The following is a 20,523-nucleotide window of genomic DNA, read 5'->3' on the forward strand; positions in this document are numbered from 1 at the left end:
GGTTTCTTTATTTTTAACCTCTGTTTTCTAAAACAGATATACAAAATTTTACATATTCCTTTTACTGTGTCCCACATGTTCTTGACATATAGTGTTTCTCTTATTCTATTTTAAGTATTAATAATTTTCTCTTTTCTTTTTTAAAAACATTTTTGCCAGAGGGCTCATGCATTCACCAGATAGAGAGAGAGAGAGAGAGAAAGTGAGAAAGCACCCTCCATGGAAGGCAATCTTTTCTCCTTCACTTCTTTCACCTGTCAGGATTTGGGGCATGCATGCACACGCAACTGGGAGTTTCTTTAGCTGCCAGGTCAGGGAATCAAAACATGTGGTTGGCTGTGTGGCATCCAGCAGCCTTAACCACCATGCTATGGGCTAGTCCAATTCTGAATTTTCTTTTTAACCAAGAAATTTATCATTTTTATTTTATTTTAGTATAATTGGAGAACTTATAGTGTGATATTGGGTCTTTGGAATTTATTACAGATTCTTTTATGAACTTATATAGGGCTTGTTTTTTGTTGTTAATTATTCTGCTTGTGCCTTGGAAAACCTCTATCCTGTATTCAGTGTAGGGTCCTATGAATGTTCTAATTGTTCATTTTGAAATGACATGTTAGGGGGACCAGCAGTTAGCGTAATAGCTATGTCACTGAACTCCCATGTAGTCGACCACAGTTCGAGTCCCAGATCCAGTGGTTTATACTCACGCCAGATGCATGTGCATGCGTGCCCAAGATCCTGAGAGGAGAATGAGGGAGAAGGGATTGCAGTGTGGCCATCCCCCCTGGGGGTTGATTTCTCGCTTTCTGTCTCTCTGTCTCTCTCTGTCTTTCTGGCAAGCGCATGCGCCCTATAGCAAAAACCTCTCCAAAAAAAAAAAAAAAAGAAATGACATATTAGGCATGTACATATTTATAATGAATATATATTCTGTTTGTCCTTTTATGTATTTATTAGGTTGATGGGAAAGTAATGATGCATTTTACTATGCAAAAATATGCCATGGTTTTCCTGATGACCCAATATAATGTTCTCTGTATTACCTATATATATTTCATTTTAGATTTTCTAATTTAAAGTGTATTCGTTTTTTAAATTTTAGTATTATTATTTTTAAATTTGCTATAGGGCATGTGCGCTCACCAGAGAGACAGAGACAGAGACAGAGACAGAGAAGAGAGAGAAGGGGAAAGTGAAACAACAAGCCACCAGGTCCGGGACTTGAACTGCAGTCGGCCATGTGGGAGTCCAGTGCCTCACCTACCATGTCACCTGTTCATCCTCAAGATCTGTTTTATTAGTTACTAGATCACTAGCTGGCTTCCTTTTTGATTGTACCCGATGTCTTCTTCCATCCTTTATCTCCTGCCTTTCTATGTGCTTTTATCCCACCCTTTCTCTCTTTCCCAAGTAACCACTGATCTCTCTGTCACCATGTGTTAGTTTGCATTTTCTGTAGTTTATAAAACTGGGATTTTATGGTGTCCTTATTCCACTGTTATGTTGCTAGTAGGAATACCTGAGAATGGGTAATTTATAAAGAATAGAAGATTGTTTGGTTTAAAAGTCTGGTCGTGGAAAGTCCAAAGGCATGTGAAAGTCCATCAGGCCAACCCCTGGGGGTACATCACAACATGGCTATAGAAGCAGAAAGATCAGCAGGCACATGCAGAAAGATCCAGGAGCAGCCAGCCTCCTTTTATAGCAACCCACTTTCATGGGGACTAACCCTTTCCCAGAAGAGTTATTAGAATTCACTCTCCTCAAGAGGCAGCATCAGTCCATTTGTAAGTGTGATGCCATGATCTCAGCGCTGCCCACTAGGCCTCACCTCTTGAAGGTCTCACTGCCTCCCAGTGCCATTATACTAGGGATCAAATTCAAAACAAACCTGTGAAGGACAAACCATTATATAAGCCATAGCATATAGTATGATTCTTAGGGGAGGAGATCAGGCTTATTTTACTCAGCATAATTATTTTTTAATGGAATCAGGTTGTGTTTATCAGTAATTTATTCCATTTTAGTGCTTACTAGAATTCCATTGTATATACCACTGTGTTTATCCATTCATTTGTTGATAGACATTCGGATTCTTCTCTTACTATAGTTTTCTTTTTTATTTTTTTTTTTAAGATAAAATTTATTTTTACCAGGGAACCAGCAGTTAGCGTAATGGCTATGTTGCTGGACTCCCATGTAGTCGACCGCGGTTCGTGTCCCGGACCCGGTGGCTTAAAACTCACACCGGGCGCGTGTGCGTGCGTGCCCAAGATCCCGAGAGGAGAATGGAGGAGAAGGGATTGCAGCGTGACCATCCCCCCGGGGGGTGATTTCTCGCTTTCTGTCTCTATGTCTCTCTCTGTCTGTCTGGCGAGCGCACGCGCCCTACAGTGAAAATCTCTCCAAAAAAAAAAAAAAAATTTATTTTTACCATAGGGCATGCCCAAAATCCCAAGAGAAGGAATTGTGGCCTGGCCATTCCTCCTGGGGGATGATTTCTCACTTTCTCTTTCTGTCTGGTGAGCTGAGCTGCCCTAAAGCAAAAAACCTCTCAAAACACAAAACCAAACAAGTTTTTCTTGTGTTTACCATAAAATAGGTTGTTGTGTATGGATTTTTGGTAAAAAAACAAACAAACAAAAAAAAAACTTTATCAGAATAAAGAAGTATCCTTCCCTTTCTAGCCCCTTTATTAAAAAACAAAAACAAAAACGTGAACACGAGACCAGTGGATGGCATAATAGTTGTGTTGCTGAACTCTCATGTGGTTGAGTGTGCTTTGAGTCCCAGACCTGGCAGTTTAAATCTCACTCTGGGTGCTCATGTGTGCGTGCCCAAGATCCCAAGAGGAGAATGGAGGAAAAGGGATTGCTGAGTAGCCATCCCCCTAGAGGGTGATTCTTGCTTTCTGTCTCTCTGGTGAGCACACATGCCCTATAACAAAAATCTCTCTTAAAAAAATTATGAACATGGGACCAAAGGTGGTGTGGTGGTTAAGGCACTGGACTCCCATGTGGCCGACACCACAGACCCTTCTCCTTCATTCTTCTCTTGGTATTTTGGGCACCTACACACATGCACATGTCATGAGTTTTAAGCTTCCAGGTCCAGTACTCAAACTGTGGTTGACTATGTGGGAGTCCAACAACATAATCATTATGCCATCTGCTGGTCCCAATTCTTTAAAAAGAAAAATAAAGTCATGAACAGATGTAAAATTTTATCAAATACCTTTTTCTGTATCTGTAAAGTGGTTTTCTCATTTAAGTTTGTGGGGTTTTGTTTTTTGGGTTTTTAGATTTTTACCATAGGGCATGTATGCTCACTGAGGAGAAAAGAGAGAGAGACAGAAAGAGGGAAAGTGAGATGTCACTCCCCCAGGGGGGGATGGCCATGCCACAGTCCCTTTTCTTTCACTCTCCTCCTGGGATTTTGGGCATGCATACACATGTGCTTTGTGTATTTGTCAAGCTGCTGGGTCCAGGACTTAAACCGTGGAGCCAGACATATGGGATCCAGTACTTAACCACTGTGCCACCTGCTGTCTTAAGTTTTAATGTAGTAAATTACATTCACACTTTTTTTAAGAATTATTTTATTTAACTTTATTTATTCATTCATTTACTTATTTTGACTAGAGAGGGACAGAACAAGAGAGAGAGAGGGAAAATGAGAAAGCAAGCCACCAGGTCTGGGACTCGAACCATGGTCAGCCATGTGCGAGTCCAATGCCCTTAATCACCACACCACCTGCTGGCCCCCATACTATTATTTTTTATTCCGATCAAATTTACATAGCATAAAATTCGACATTTTAACTATTTTTCTTAAGAGAGGCGGTTCGTGTCCCGGACCCGGTGGCTTAAAACTCACACCGGGCGCGTGTGCGTGCGTGCCCAAGATCCCGAGAGGAGAATGGAGGAGAAGGGATTGCAGCGTGACCATCCCCCCGGGGGGTGATTTCTCGCTTTCTGTCTCTATGTCTCTCTCTGTCTGTCTGGCGAGCGCACACGCCCTACAGTGAAAATCTCTCCCAATAAATAAATAAATAAATAAATAATATGCAGTCTTTTGTGTCTGGCTTTTTCCACCTACTTCCGTGGTTCATCCATGCTGTACTTTACTCATTTTTATGACTAAATAACATTCTGTTGTATGAATATGCAACATTCTGTTTACTCACTTATCAGGTAGTGGACAGTTAGGCTGTTCCCTCTCCTGGGGGATGATTTCTCACTTTCTCTTTCTGTCTGGTGAGCTGAGCTGCCCTAAAGCAAAAAACCTCTCAAAACACAAAACCAAACAAGTTTTTCTTGTGTTTACCATAAAATAGGTTGTTGTGTATGGATTTTTGGTAAAAAAACAAACAAACAAAAAAAAAACTTTATCAGAATAAAGAAGTATCCTTCCCTTTCTAGCCCCTTTATTAAAAAACAAAAACAAAAACGTGAACACGAGACCAGTGGATGGCATAATAGTTGTGTTGCTGAACTCTCATGTGGTTGAGTGTGCTTTGAGTCCCAGACCTGGCAGTTTAAATCTCACTCTGGGTGCTCATGTGTGCGTGCCCAAGATCCCAAGAGGAGAATGGAGGAAAAGGGATTGCTGAGTAGCCATCCCCCTAGAGGGTGATTCTTGCTTTCTGTCTCTCTGGTGAGCACACATGCCCTATAACAAAAATCTCTCTTAAAAAAATTATGAACATGGGACCAAAGGTGGTGTGGTGGTTAAGGCACTGGACTCCCATGTGGCCGACACCACAGACCCTTCTCCTTCATTCTTCTCTTGGTATTTTGGGCACCTACACACATGCACATGTCATGAGTTTTAAGCTTCCAGGTCCAGTACTCAAACTGTGGTTGACTATGTGGGAGTCCAACAACATAATCATTATGCCATCTGCTGGTCCCAATTCTTTAAAAAGAAAAATAAAGTCATGAACAGATGTAAAATTTTATCAAATACCTTTTTCTGTATCTGTAAAGTGGTTTTCTCATTTAAGTTTGTGGGGTTTTGTTTTTTGGGTTTTTAGATTTTTACCATAGGGCATGTATGCTCACTGAGGAGAAAAGAGAGAGAGACAGAAAGAGGGAAAGTGAGATGTCACTCCCCCAGGGGGGGATGGCCATGCCACAGTCCCTTTTCTTTCACTCTCCTCCTGGGATTTTGGGCATGCATACACATGTGCTTTGTGTATTTGTCAAGCTGCTGGGTCCAGGACTTAAACCGTGGAGCCAGACATATGGGATCCAGTACTTAACCACTGTGCCACCTGCTGTCTTAAGTTTTAATGTAGTAAATTACATTCACACTTTTTTTAAGAATTATTTTATTTAACTTTATTTATTCATTCATTTACTTATTTTGACTAGAGAGGGACAGAACAAGAGAGAGAGAGGAAAAATGAGAAAGCAAGCCACCAGGTCTGGGACTCGAACCATGGTCAGCCATGTGCGAGTCCAATGCCCTTAATCACCACACCACCTGCTGGCCCCCATACTATTATTTTTTATTCCGATCAAATTTACATAGCATAAAATTCGACATTTTAACTATTTTTCTTAAGAGAGAGATTTTTTGCTATAGGACATATGCACTCACTGGAGAGAGAGACAGAGAGACAGAAAATGAGAAATCATCCTTCAGGGGCGATAGCCACACAGCAATCCCTTCTCCATTCTCCTCTCAGGATTGTGGGCATGCACACACATGCACCCAGCATGAGTTTTAATCCACCAGGTCCAGGACTTGAACCACAGTCAGCCATGTGGGAGTCCAGCGACATAACCATTACACCATCTGCTGGTCCCTTTAACCATTTTTTTAAAGTGTACAATTCAGTGTTTTTTAATACATTCACAGTATTATGCAACTGTTACCACCAGCCAGTTTCAGCATAGTTCTATCTCATTAAATATATATTTATATATATGTGTGTGTGTGTGTGTATATATATAATTCCTGGGATTAACTTAGTTTTGTCATGGCACCTATTCTTTTTCAATGCATTGCTGGATTTGTATAGAACGATTCTTTGCAGAAGTTTTCACTGTGTCCTTGTTGGTTCTTTTCACAGCATCTCTGGAAGCTGATGGTAGAAGAGTCAGATTTACTGGGCCAGCTGAAGGTAATAGCTGAGCTGTTTTAATTCTCAGAATGATGCTGGTTGGCAGTGACTTACATTCCCTAACCTATTCTGAGGGCATTGGTTGCCTATGCCCAGGTTTCCAGAATGGCCTCTTTCGTTCTTTTCTAAGTAAGCAAGCTCCCCCTAATGCTGCCGATCTATTATAATACAGACATTTGGGCATTCACTTTCTTATGGTGTAATATAATTATATTCCTATAGAATCAATGGTACCAGCTACACACCAGTCATCATGCTATGTGGAACTGCTAAGGGTTCCTCTTTGAAATGCCACACACCTACCTCCTACCAGAGTGATGGGCCTAGAAATTATAATTCCCTCAGGATAGTGAGGGGCTCCTTCCCCTGCTTTACTGACTTGTAAATGGTAATTCTTTCCTCAGATCATTAAAGACTTTTATCTTCTGGGACGTGGAGAACTGTTTCAGGCCTTCATTGACACAGCTCAACACATGTTAAAAACCCCGCCCACTGCAGTAACCGAGCACGGTAATTGCCCTGTAGCCCTGGGAATCCCCAGCTTACTGAAGTTGCAGGCTATTTCTTGCCTGCTGCCGTGACCCCTTTAGGCCTGTTCTACGTAAGAACAGCTTGGTGATATGTCTAGTTCATTAAAGTGTCCACCCTTTGACCTACTGATGGCCATTGCCATTTAAACTGCATGATTAGGGTTGGGTAAGGTTCAGAGCCAAAAGAAAGAAAGAACTTGGGAAGGAAAAAACTCACAGGGTGATCATTTTTCTAGTTTAGTTTAGCAGCTGTCCACTGTACTTACTTACATAATACTTTACATAGAAAACAATATTGAAACTCAAGGAATAAAAGAAGAAGAAATAATTTATTGATGCTCAAAACTGGAAAGCTCAGGTATGATAGCTTTAGGCAAAGTTTGATCCAGTGGCTTATGTGGAAGCCTTGGTCTCTGTCCATCTCTCTAATAGGCCCTCTCTATATGGTAGCAAGATGGTCTTCAGCCCAGTTCAATTCCTACTACGTCCCCATTTATCTCAAAAAAGAACTGTACCATTTTCGAGTCTGAGTAGAGCCTCTGGAATGACCTGGCTTATGTTCATGAAGAAAATAGTGTAACAAGATAAGAGTATTAACATTCCATTTGATCCTGCCTAGGTCACCCGCCTACCCCTACAATCGTATTGTCAACCCCGCTGTAACTACCTGAACTGTACTGAGTAGGATGAGTTCTCCAAGGATGGTTCTCCCAGGAAAATCTGGATGCTATTACCAGCAAGGAGAGGAGGAGGAATGAATGCTAATGAGAAAGCAACAGATATCCCATGCTTCCTGCTCTGAGTGGTAGGCAGGTGTGGAGGGAGCTCTTCTCAGCCAGCATGTTCTTTCTTGCAGATGTGAATGTGGCCTTTCAGCAGTCAGCACACAAGGTGCTGCTGGATGATGACAACCTTCTCCCTCTGCTGCACTTGACGATCGAGTATCATGGAAAAGAACATAAAGGTTAGCTGTTCTTTCTGCCACGTTTCTGCTCCTACTACTTGTCCATTTTCCCATCTGCTTCCACCCACCTTCACAGAAACCATCTAAATTTGGACCTAAGAAATCATTTAGTCCAGTACCTAATTTTATATAGGAAAAAAGAAGTCTAGAAAGATGCCCAGGATATCTGTTTTTGTTTTATGTCTTTTTGTTTGGTTTTAGTTTTCGTCATGCTGCTGGGATGGTCCTCTTTATTTCCAGCCTCCAGAGAGGCTTAGAAAAGAATCTCTAAAATATTTCCCAAGAGAACCTCACATAGACATTTTCATGCCCTATGCCTCTATGTCCCTTCATGCTTCTGATACCAGATACCAGGGAGCTCTCATTTCATGAAGATTTCCACTTGTTGAGTCTCTAGTTCTAGATTAACCAAGTTGTCATCTTTTTTCTTTCTTTCTTTCTTTCATTTTCGTTTTTTTGTTTGTTTTGTTTTATTTTGTTTTTGCTATAGGGCGCGTGTGCTCGCCAGACAGAAAGAGACAGAGAGACAGAAAACAAGAAATCACCCCCCGGGGGGATGGCCACACCACAATCCCTTCTCCTCCGTCCTTCTCTCGAGATTTTGGGCATGTACGCACACGTGCCCAGCGTGAGTTTTAAGCCACCGGGTCCAGGATGCGAACCGTGGTCGACTACATGGGAGTCCAGCAACATAGCCGTTACACTAACTGCTGGTCCCCTTTCATTTTCCTTTTTAAGAGATTTTTGCTATAGGGCACGTGCACTCGCCAGAGAGACAGATACAGAAAACAAGAAATCACCCCTAGGAGGTATGGCCATGCCACAATCCCTTCTCTGTTCTCTTGGGATTTTGGACATGCATGTACATGTACTCGGGATGAGTTTCAAGCCACCCGGCTGCGACTCCAGCACAGTTGACTATATGGGAGTTCAGCAATGTAACCTTGCACCATCTGCAGATCCCTCATCTTCTTTCCTTTTCTTTTCTTTTTTTTTTTTTAATTGTCCATTTCTCCCACCAAACTATAAGTGCCATGAGAGCAGGAACATTGTCTAGTTTTTTTTTTTTTTTTTTGGGAGGTTTTTTGCTTTAGGGGGTTTCTATAAGTGCCATGAGAGCAGGAACATTGTCTAGTTTTTTTTTTTTTTTTTTGAGAGGTTTTTTGCTATAGGGCGTGTACGCTTGCCGGAAAGACAGAGTGACAGAGAGAGAGAAAGCGAGAAATCACCTCCTGGGGGGATGGCCACACCACAACCCATTCTCCTGTTAGGATCTTGGGCATGCATGCACACGCGCCCGGTGTGAGTTTAAGCTGCCAGGTCTGGGACTTGAACTGCGGTTGACTACATGGGAGTCCAGCCACATAGCCATTATGCCAACTGCTGGTCCCCCTTCTTTCCTTTTCTTGAAAAGATGCTACTCAGACAAGAGAAGCGCCTCCTCGGGAAACTTCTCCACGGGAAGCCCCTGCATCCGGCTGGGCAGCTCTAGGTCTTTCCTACAAAGTACAGTGGCCACTACACATTCTTTTCACTCCAGCTGTTCTGGAAAAGTGAGTATTTCTGAGATAAATGTACCCACTTTACTTCCAAGGGAAGAAATTAGTGGAAGTGATGAATGCAAGATAGCCACTTGACTAGTTTCTAACCATTTATAAAGCAAAGGTTGTAAACTCGTATCCCTTCAAGAGCCAGACAACCCCATTAATAAGTGAAACTATAGACATGGGACATTAGGGAGCAGTGGGCACTAAAGTGAATGGGAGAGGATATTTTTTAAGATTCACCAAGTAACAAGCAATGCATAGGCTGCCAGTTTGTGGCCTCTGGAAAATGTGGTCTCTAGCACCACAGTAAGTCTGGCTCCTGATGATTCTCTCAGCCTTGTCAAGGTCCTCCCTAACTTTTGTAATCTTTTTGTTGACTAACTTGAGAAAGTCCTCCAGTCTGAATGTTTGCTGTGGACTTCAGCCACTGGGAACAGATCACCTCTATACCTGCCAGGAGAGGCAGCAGGGATAGAATAAAGGATCTAGACCCTGGGGATCTGACACTGTCAGATCAGCCTGTTCTTTATCAAAAGAGCCTGCCAGGTGCTGTGCTTGGCCCAGTCAGAACTTAATGCGTCCCAACCAGAGCTCTAGGAGAAGGAGATGGGAGAGGCATGTTTGATGGTAGTGGCCTCTGAAATCCATCCCCACACCATTTTTAGGAACTTCCCAAGCCCTGTTACTGGTAGAGAACTGGCCATTAGGCTGGATGGAGGATGGACACTAATGTCCAGTGAGGCTGGAAGCATGGACAAAGAGAAGCCAGTGAACAAGGGTGCCTTCCCTTCTTCAGACCACTTCTCTTCATCCTGCCTGACCTTCTTCATAGTCTTCTTTACTTTTTGGGAGTAGAGAAGCTTAGAATATGATAGACCAGGCATAAACCAGAAAAGGTGAAGCTAGTTCAGAGAAGAATTTATGGCAGCTTTAGAGCCCAGCCCAGCTCAGCAAGCTGCACGGACCTTGTCCTCAGAGCCTCCATAGCTCCACACACAGCTCCTAGCAACCATAGGCCGGCAGTCCACTTCGCTCCCCACTTAATATGCTCGGAACGACCTTTTAAAAATCAAATTTACAAGGATTTTTTAAAACTTTTGTTATACTTCTAAATATAAACAGAAGTGTAGACTAACTACCACATCCTCAGTATCTAGCCTCAGTATCAACATTATGCCACTTGTTTCCTCCATCCCTTCCTCACTTTTCTGACCAGAGCTTTACAAAGTAAATCCCAGACATGTCATTTTACTCTGCTACTATGCAATTCAACTTAACTACAATGCAGTCAAAATGAATAATCATGCCCCATAAAATTAATAGAAATTCCTTATGATCTAATATCTAGTTCACATTGAAATATCTGCAGTTATCTAAAAAAGTTCCTTCTTATGATTAGGTTTGTTTAGGTTTGTTCAAAGCTATCTCAAGACAAGGTCTTCTGTATCAACATGTTCCATTAAGAAATAGGTTTTATTTTTTTTTTAAAGAATTACTTCCTTTATTTTATTTATCGTTATTGTTATTTTCAATTTGACAAGAGCAAGAGAGAGAAAGCAAGAAAGCAAGCTGCCAGGTCTGGGACTTGAACTGTGGTCAGCCATGTGGGAGTCTAGCCCCCCCAACCACCATGCCACCTACTGGCCCCTAGAAATAGTTTTTTAAATCAAATGTAATTGGATTGCAAACCTGCTTCAAGTAAACAGTCACGTGCCTCATAACATTTCCATCAGTGACAGACCACATATCTAGTGGTAGTCCTGTAAGAAGCAATAGGCTATACTATATAGCCTGGGTGTATAGTAGGCTGTACTATCTGGGTCTGTGTAAGGACAATCTACAGTGTTCACTTAATGGTGAAATTGCCTAATGATGCATTTCTCAGAACACTTTCCCAATATTAAGAGACACTACTCATCTCCAGTTTTACCAGGAATTGGCTCTTTCCACCTGTCCTCTCAGATCTGGGTCTCAGCAACAGGCAGTTAGACTCTGCTGGCAGGCGGGAATCTGAACTCACTGAGGGAAGTTACATTACCTTCTTCAGGCACAGAGATTCATCATTGTCATTGGTTCATAGCACACTTATTATTGCCCTAAGACCCTCTATCCTTGCTTCACACATACACACACGTGTCACAGAACCACTTCCCAGCACAAAAACTAGAACATTGAATGATAATCTCCATCTACCTATATGGCCCTTCCCAGTCCTGCCTCCCTGCCTTCCCGAAGCCAAGATGACCACTGTCATAATTCCATGTTTTCCTTTTCTAGTTTTATAATATATATATATATATATATATATACACACACACACACACACACACACACAGACACACACACACACATATATATGTACACATTATATGTAAGGTTTTTTGCTTTTAGTTGTTTTAAAAATTGTAAAAGCTATATGTAATCTTGTGATTTATCTTTTTCAAAGTCATATTGCTAAGTGTAATTTTGTCGGTATTGTATAGCTGAAGTTCATTCACTTTGACTGCTGTGTAATATTCCACTCTGTGTGTGTGTGTGTGTGTGTGTGTGTGTATAAACAATTTAATTATCCTTATCTCTAACCATTCTTCTTTCCTTCCTGCCTTTTTGGGAGAGGGGTAGGTAGCAGGGAGTTCTAGAGATGGAGGGTGAAGTTTTTATCTTAAACAGCCTGATGTTTCTGTCCTAGGTACAATGTTGTTTTCAAGTACTTACTGAGCGTACGTCGAGTACAGGCTGAACTGCAGCACTGCTGGGCCCTACAGATGCAACGTAAGCACCTCAAGTCCAACCAAACTGATGCAGTCAAGTGGCGTCTAAGAAACCACATGGCGTTCTTGGTGGATAATCTCCAATACTATCTCCAGGTCTGTGCTGAGGGATGAGACGAAGGAAGGGCTAGGGAGAAAAGTGGGGAACTATAATTCCGTCATAAGCAAAATCCTGAGGTTTGAGAAAATTCAATGGTTTTATCACTCAGCATGTTTTTTGAGGGCATTTTAAAGGAAAGTAGAAATAGATGAAAACTAATGAGTTAGTATCCTTTACAGCAATGCATTATTTATTATTGACCTGCCCTTGTGTTCACTGTTTGCTTCAAGTTCTAGAATTCTACAGGACATAACAAAGTTAGTCAGTGGAGGGCATGTGGCATGAGTGAAATGGGCTGGGACAGAGGAGAGTGGTCTCCAAAGACACTGGAGGTGGCTACAAACTACACAAGGAATTTCCTGTCTGTCTGGACAATATGAACATCTCTGAAAAGGCTTAAAAAGCCATGAAAAGAAGGAAGATGAATGGGGCAAAGATTTTCTATTTCATCCTGCCAACCACCTTAATGTCTTTGAGTGTTTAGAATACATTGGGCCCGGGACCAGCAGTTAGCGTAATGGCTATGTCGCTGGACTCCCACGTAGTCAACCGCAGTTCGAGTCCCGGACCCGGTGGCTTAAACTCACGCCGGGCGTGTGCGCGTGCATGCCCAAGATCCCAAGAGGAGAATGGAAGAGAAGGGATTGCAGCGTGGCCTTCCCCCTGGGGTGTGATTTCCTGCTTTCTGTCTCTCTGTCTCTATCTGGTGAGCACATGCGCCCTATAGCAAAAACCTCTTCAAAAAAAACCTAAAAAAACCCAAAAAAAAAAAAAAAAAAGAATACATTGGGGTCAGCAGGTGGCATGGTGGTTTAGGTGCTAGAATCCTACATGGTCTTCTGTGGTTCGAGTCCCGGACCTGGTGGTTTGCTTTCTCACTTTCCCTTTCTTTCTCTTTCTCTCTGGTCAAATTAACAGAAAAATAAAAATAATTATTTTTTAAAAATATATGTGAGATGCTAAAATAATTTGTGGGACTGTCTCTCAGGTTGATGTGCTGGAGTCTCAGTTCTCACAGCTGCTTCATCAAATCAATTCTACCCGAGACTTCGAAAGCATCCGACTGGCTCACGACCACTTCCTGAGTAATTTGCTGGCCCAGTCTTTCATCTTGTTGAAACCTGTAAGTAGGGCTGGTGGTTTCCTCAGACTGCTTCTAGGCATTTTGAGCTGGCAAGGAACCATCATTAAATTATCCATTTTTAAACATTTTTAACAACTTAAAAAGCAAAACTAGGAGCCAGCAGATGACAGAGAGGTTAAGGTACCTAGATCCTACATAGCCAACTGTGTTTCGAGTTCCCAGACCCAGTAGCTTGAAAAACATGGCTGGTGCATGTAAGTGCGTGCCCCAAATCCCAAGAGGAGAATGACGAAGGGATTGCAGCATGGTCACCCCCACTGGGCGAGTGGTTTCTCACTTTATCTCTCTCTCTCTGTCTCTGTCTCTCTAGCGAGTGTGTGTACCCTATTGCTAGACTAAAAGAAAAAAAAAAGCAAAACTAAAGAGGAATAAATAAAGTGAAAAAATAACTCAATGTCTTTGAATTTCTGAAATATATCACAGGGTGTGGTAAATGGCTGTAGATGATAGAGTTATGTGCTAACCTTCAGAAGGAGGTATTTAAAGAAATTCAAATAGCTTCCTGACATTACAGGAAAGCCAATGAAAAGTACATAGAGTTTACCTTCTTAGAAATTTTTTGGACCAGGACTGACCAGTTTGAAAGTTGTTCTTGGGGCTAGCAGGTGGCATGGTAGTTATGATGCTGGACTCTCACTTGGCCAATCATGGTTCAAGTCCTGGACCTGGCAGCTTGATTCTACTTTCCTCTCTCTCTTTCTGGTCAAATTTAAAGAGTACTAATAGTGATGAATAAAATTAAATTAAGTCTTAAAAAAAAAAAAAAAGGAAAGTTGTTCTCATCTCATAGACCCCTGGAGTATCTTCCTCTCTGTATATATCCATGAGTATGTATATTTCCCTGTCATGGCAGATATTCTCAACCTTGGCTACACATTGGAATCATCTGGGGCCTTTAAGAAAGCCTAGTCCTGGGTCTGGTAGGTGGTGTGGTGGTTAAGGTGCTAGACTTCCACATGGCTGACCATAGTATGAGTTCTAGACCAGGTGGCTTGCTTTTTCACTCTCTCTCTCTCTCTCTCTCTCTCTGGTCAGATTAAAAAATAATAATAAAATTAAAAAAAAAAAAAAAAACCTTGGCAGGGGACCGGCACATGGCATAAAGCTTACATTGCTGGACCACGTAGTCAACCATGGTTCAAGTCCCGGACATGGTGAATTAAAACTCACACTGGGCGCTAATTCGTGCGTGCCAAAATCCTAAGAGGAGAACGGAGAAGGAATTTTGGCGTGGTCATCTCCCAAGGGGAAGATTTCTCACTTTCTGTCTCTCTCTGCATCTCTGGCAAGCACACATGCCCTATAGCAAAAATCTCCTAAAAAACAAACAAAAAAAATCCCTATGCCTTAGAGCTGGACCTGTAGCACAGTGGTTAAGCACTGTGCATTGGGAGCCAGATCCTACCTGGCCCATCACAGTTCAATTCCTGGTCCCAGCAACTCAAAATCCATGTAGGGCTTGTGTGTGCATGCCCCAAAATCCTGATAGGATGGAGAAATGGAGGGAAAAGGACTGTGGCATTGCCATGCTTCACTGGGTAAGGCTGTGTGCTCTCACCCTCTCTCGTGCTCACTCTTTCTCTGGCGAGTACCCATATCCTTCTGGCAATTAACAAGCAAAAAAGTTAGCCCCAGAGCACTTAAGTTATTTAAGAATCCTTGGAGTGAGACCCAGGTACTAGTATTTTGGGAAGCTCACAAGTTGATTCAAATTCTAACATAAAAAGCAGGAAGACTGAAATGATCCATCGTAGTTTCTAATATAATGTTTATATTAGAAACTGTAGGGTTTTTTATTTAAGAATTTTTTTTTTTTAAGAGATTTTTGCTATAGGGCATGTACACTCACCAGAAAGACAGAGACAGAGGGACATTAAGTGAGAAGTCACCCCCCCAGGGAGGATGGCCATGCCACGGTCCCTTCTCCATTCTTCTGATTTTGGGCACACACGTACACATGCTTGGCATGAGTTTTAAGCCACCAGGTCCAGGACTCGAACTACAGTCAATTACGTGGGCGTCCAGTGATGTAACCATTACGCCATCTGCTGATCCCAGAATTTTTTTATTATTATTACTTTGCTACAGGGCACGTGCACTCACGAGAGAAAGAGAGAAAACAAGCCGCAAGGTCTGAGACTTGAACCAGTGCCAGTCATGTGGGGTTTAGCACCTTAACCACCATGCTCCTGCTGGCCCCCAAAACTGGTTTCTAATACAAATATTAATGTTTATAGTTCTAATATAAATGTCCAGTAGAGTATTAGAAACTATGTCTTTATCTCCTCTGTGAGCTAATTGTTACTTCTCGGTGTGCCACACAAGTGCTAGGTAGTTTTTTATTCTAGTATTTGAGGCTTTTTTACTGCACCAAGAAGTTATATAGACGCCACTCCAAAGGGTCCTGTAAATTGAGAATAAAAAAAAAAAAAGAACCACTGTCCTCATATGGTGTGGGATATTCTTGAAGAAGAGCAGAATATCAGAGCCAGTTATCCTCATTAAATATTTATTGAGTGCTTACTATATGCAAGGCACTGGGGATACAAGAGGTATAAGTCATGGCTCTGCCCTTAAGGAGCTCACAATCTAGTTGGAAAAACAAGACATACAAAGATCCGCAACAACACAGATGCCAAGTGATCAATACAACAATATTGAAGAGAGAGGTGGGGGCTCTCTAAAGGCTACATACAGTGGGGAAGAGAGCACTTCATGAGAGTGGGACTTCAACTGGTGTTCAAGAGAAGAGTATCCCAGACCCAAAAAACAACACTCATACTCAGGCAGGAACACACTTTGTGGGTCTCAGGAAGTGGTAACTAATCCGATGTGGCTGGAGTCAAGGTTTTGTGCAGGGGCGACTAAGAGAACAAAAGCATCGTTGCCAAGAGCGATGAGTCTGTTTTACACGAGTTGTACCTGAGGGTATGGCCAGCCTTGCGAGTGGCAGTGATTTATCCGGTGTCTGAGATGGAAGTTCAGCAATTAAGACTTCTTCTCAAATCTTAAATTTCCTTTTTCCTAATGACAACTCTGTTTTCTGGGTAGGTGTTTCACTGCCTGAATGAAATCCTAGATCTCTGTCACAGTTTTTGTTCACTGGTCAGTCAGAACCTGGGCCCACTGGATGAGCGTGGAGCCGCCCAGCTGAGCATCCTTGTGAAGGTGAGTCTCTCTGGCTGGTGGCAGTACGCAGCCCTGTCCAAACAACAGAGGTGTTTTGCCAATGAAGAATTCATGGCTGTTCCTCGAGTAAATAAAGCATTTCCCCAGGACATACACACAGAACAAGATACAAAGATAAAAACGTTGCTATCAGTTGATTTTTGAAGCAGATAATTCATGTGACACCTCACAGTGTTCAAAAGTAGTTCAGCCCTGAATAGTTCGATCAGCCCACCAAGTACGCACTGGTTTGTTTGCACTTTCTCACCTCCTACCTCCTTACTTCTTGAACTAACTCATCTCACTGAGATTATAATTATCTGCTCTAACAACAAAAAAGGCCCTCCCCATTCTCAGTCACCATAGAATATAAAGAAGCCTGCTGCTAAATTCCTACTAGTGAGAATACTTTTACAGGAAGGCATGCATTTTATGGACTTAGTACATAAGTCACTTTTGAGGCTAACAGAAATGAGATATGGGGTGGTCAAGTGTTTCTGGAGAATTCTGAGCTCAGCATTTCCAAAGGAGCTTCCTCCCTCAGCCCTCTGCGGAGTGTAGGAGTGACAGCTTCAGTCCTTCTCTCTGTAGGGCTTTAGCCGCCAGTCTTCACTCCTGTTCAAGATTCTCTCCAGTGTTCGGAATCATCAGATCAACTCAGATTTGGCTCAACTACTGTTACGACTGGATTACAACAAATACTATACCCAGGCTGGTGGAACTCTGGGCAGGTAGGAACAATGTTCAGAGAACTCAGATTTTGGGGGTGGCTTTTTAAGGAGTTGTAAAATTCCAGAGTTGGAAGGAATGTAGTAGCCATCATCTATTCCAAATACCCTCACTTTATAAACAAGGCTCAGAGTTACAGGGTTGTGTCTAACCGTCTTTTAAAATGCTGAACCACCCGAGAGTGAGGAGATGGGTTTCAGATTTGCTAGGTCATGTGTTGCTCTGCTGGGAGACAGCATGGCTTCCATTCCCAGTTCTGGCATGAACTAGCAATGTAGCTTTGAGCACCTGGCCTTGTCCATCTGGCCTTGCCCCTGAGCTTCAGCATCTGTAAAGGGAGGGGACTACCTCTTTTAACTCTAAACTTTTTAATGTAATAATGGTTGGCTTCTCGGAGGTCTTATCATTTCTAGTCAAACAAGCACTTTGTTCTCTCTACTCTCTGAAATGACCTCAAGCAGACTTTTTTATAATGTATTTTAGCAGAAGCAAAGAAACCCTGAGTTTTAAGATACCATCATCTAGGAATAGGTTTCTCTGACTTGTATTTCTTTGAAAACTATCTTGGCAAAGCATGATATTTATTGAGACTTTTTTTCTTTTATAGTTTCGGGATGTGAACATTTCTGGTTCATAAACTGAAATAACAATCAATCCAAACATTCCCAAGTCTGTAACAGAAGATTCAAAACAAACATCCCATTCTCTAACCACTCACCAACATCTGCAGCCTAGTTAGAGGGCTCTACGTTTTGTCCTTGAAGCAATTACTGAACACCCAGAGGTATAAATCCTTCCCATCATATCCATGCGAAAGGGGCCTGCCCCTCCTTGGGGGATTCTTCACTCACCCAAGGAGAGTGTGTGTTGTCAGGTATCCCTCTGACTTAACAAGGGATCCTTTATGTTCTTAACCTTTTATGTTAAGAACATTTGTTGGATACATTCATTTATTTCAGCAGTTGTGAACTGAGGACCTACTATGTGCACACATACTGTTAAAGCTATGGGAGATACATTATTATACAGAGAGTTAAATATTTTGTGGATCATATGTAAAAACAGAATTCTATTTATGAATTGGTCAACTGCTAGATGTTACTATCGAGTAGGAAAAGCACAGGTAAGACAGGCTTTCCCTCTGCACACCAAGTTATTTTACTGACACAGATTACCATTCTTCCTTCAGAAATGTAAGCTTGAGTGCCTCCCACCATAAAGGATCTTTAAAAATTGTAAATCTGAAGAATCTTGCCAATAACTTCCAATTATTTCAGACTGATAAATAGGCAATTCTATAATAATTAAAATGTATTTAAGTATTTCTTTTTCCCCCAAAGAAATAAGTACCTAAGAAAAAATTAAGGTCAAATGTTAGATTTAAATGCTAAAAATTTCAGACCCAATTATCTCATCATGAATGAACTAGAATAGAACAGTTAAGGTTCTCCTACTATGACCCAACCATCACTGGTAATCATTAATGTTCATATCAATGTGAACGAAAAGAACTATCCACTGAACAGCTCCCCTGCCCCTACTGAGGAAGAATGCAGTGTTCTAGCCTCGGTGTGCCATCACTGAATCCAGTCTTCCATCTCTACTTCTACTGCATACGTGAGGACACCTTTGCTCCCCGCTGTTGCCAAGTAAAGATGGCCCCTTCCACAGCTGCCTCTGGAGCAGGGCAGCAAACTATGTCCTGTGACCTGTTTTTGTAAATACGACCCTGCCGAAACACAGCCATGCTCTGTTTACCTGTTCTCTCTGAATGCTTTCAGCCTCTCACAGCAAAGGTGAGTAGTTGTGACAGACTAAATTACAGAACCATGAAGCCTGTAATAACTGTTTAGCTATTTACAGAAAAACCCTGTTGAGCCTTGCTTTAGAGAATGAGAGGACATTAATTAACAGGCTGATAGGATAGGAAAGGAGTAGCTTCCTGCAAGTGTGACAATAATACTGGACCTCTGCTAGAGCTTTAAATATGTCCAAGTATTCTCACTTGTGCTTCTCATGTTTATAGAAAGTCATCCCATCAAGCTTACAGACACTGTCCACTTATAGCAATTGGCCCCTTTCCCTTTTAGTTCCAAGAATAGGGAACTACCCACAGGTTGGCCCGTAGTGAACTCAGTTCTAAAGAGAGAAACACAGACAGGGACGTGGCACTTTCAATCAGGAAATGTAGAGTTGAGCCAAATTCCCCTCGACTTTGGCACCACTGTTATTAATGTGGTCCTTCACCTACTTTGTTTCTGGAACCATAGCATGTAATAGTCTTTTGACAATTTTGCGACAGAGTAACGATCACCCCTAATTCTCCATTTTCCTTGGCAAGCTGTCCTCCTAAGATGAACAACCTACTGAAAACCTCAGGAAAGGTACTGTTTTGTCTGGTTATTTATTCTGAGATTAAGCTCAAAGAAACAGATGAAGAAAATCCCAGTTACTACAACCAAAGAGATTCAACATTTATTTTCATAAAAGTCCAGCAGATAAAACTATATACAAGATCCATGCAAGGAATCCAGTTACACACAAGACACATTTAAAACCTGGTTAAAACACAATCTCCACAATAGCAGGGATAAAACCAGTTAGACCAAGTATCTTTAGTGGGAAACATAATCATGTTTATATTTTGGATGCTGCTTGAATCCAATTCTCTCCCCAACAATGAGGCACTGGATCACCCACTCTTGTGACACCACAGGCAGCTGCAATGCTTCAGCACACTTGAGCACCGAGGATGGGCACGAGGGGTCCGTCACCACCACATCAAACACGCCTAAAGCAATATCTGCAAGGAGCAAAGAAAAGTGAGCAAGGAAAGGATGCTCTATTTAACCCTCTGTTAAAAAGGCAAATGTGCCTTCTTGCTAAAGTGTCCCAATCTGCCCAGACAAAAGCTCTATTATGTCAAACACAGCGCTACTGATCATGACCACAAGTGAAAAGTTATGAACATAGAGTTTCCACAGAACACAGAGAGGCTTGTGGGAAGGTGAACAAGAACTCATTTCCATGCCAGGAGGGTGGTGCACCCCAACTCCACAGGGATGAAAATGCTGGCTTGGGACCTTCCAGATCTCATCCTATGTACCTTGATCTGGCTGATTATTTTCTTAATTTGGTGACTCAAAGAACGTAATGTCGCAGTTTGGCTCAATACCAGGTTTTTGTTTGCTAAAATGCCTACTTTTTGTTAAGTGAGATTTATAAAATGAGAGAATTTAATTGCTTTGAGAGGTTTATAGAGCTTGTTTGTGAATGATGAGAAAGGGCTTTATGAAAGACTTGTCAAGAGAATAAAAAAAGAATACTATCTAATAAAAATGTCTGATCAAATTTTCATGTTAGCGCTGCTCCTTCATTTTCCCAGGAAACCCTCGGTAAGTCTGTCTCACTGGATAATGCTTTTGGAGCTGGGTTGG

General features: G+C 41.9%; 2 protein-coding genes across 2 annotated transcripts in view; one reads left to right on the forward strand and one right to left on the reverse strand.

Moving 5' to 3' along the window:
* Window positions 1-18,096, forward strand: part of TUBGCP4 (tubulin gamma complex component 4) — a gene marked incomplete at its 5' end in the record, with an annotated part of 30,358 nt that extends 12,262 nt beyond the window's left edge. The window contains 9 exon segments of the mRNA XM_006162882.3: window positions 6,083-6,133; window positions 6,538-6,643; window positions 7,520-7,627; window positions 9,042-9,180; window positions 11,864-12,041; window positions 13,034-13,168; window positions 16,241-16,357; window positions 16,949-17,088; window positions 17,694-18,096. Of these exon segments, the coding sequence (XP_006162944.2) occupies window positions 6,083-6,133; window positions 6,538-6,643; window positions 7,520-7,627; window positions 9,042-9,180; window positions 11,864-12,041; window positions 13,034-13,168; window positions 16,241-16,357; window positions 16,949-17,088; window positions 17,694-17,706 (987 nt within the window).
* Window positions 18,097-19,531: 1,435 nt separating this feature from the next.
* The window catches only part of TP53BP1 (tumor protein p53 binding protein 1), a 106,828-nt gene continuing 105,836 nt past the window's right edge, over window positions 19,532-20,523 (reverse strand). Inside the window, exon 28 of the mRNA XM_006162855.3 lies at window positions 19,532-19,889. Within this exon, the coding sequence (XP_006162917.1) occupies window positions 19,702-19,889 (188 nt within the window). The 3' untranslated portion in view covers window positions 19,532-19,701. The remainder of the gene's footprint in view (window positions 19,890-20,523) is intronic.

Source organism: Tupaia chinensis, unplaced genomic scaffold (assembly GCF_000334495.1).
Source record: "Tupaia chinensis unplaced genomic scaffold, TupChi_1.0 Scaffold141044_1, whole genome shotgun sequence".
In the NCBI taxonomy this organism is placed as follows: Eukaryota; Metazoa; Chordata; class Mammalia; order Scandentia; family Tupaiidae; genus Tupaia; species Tupaia belangeri.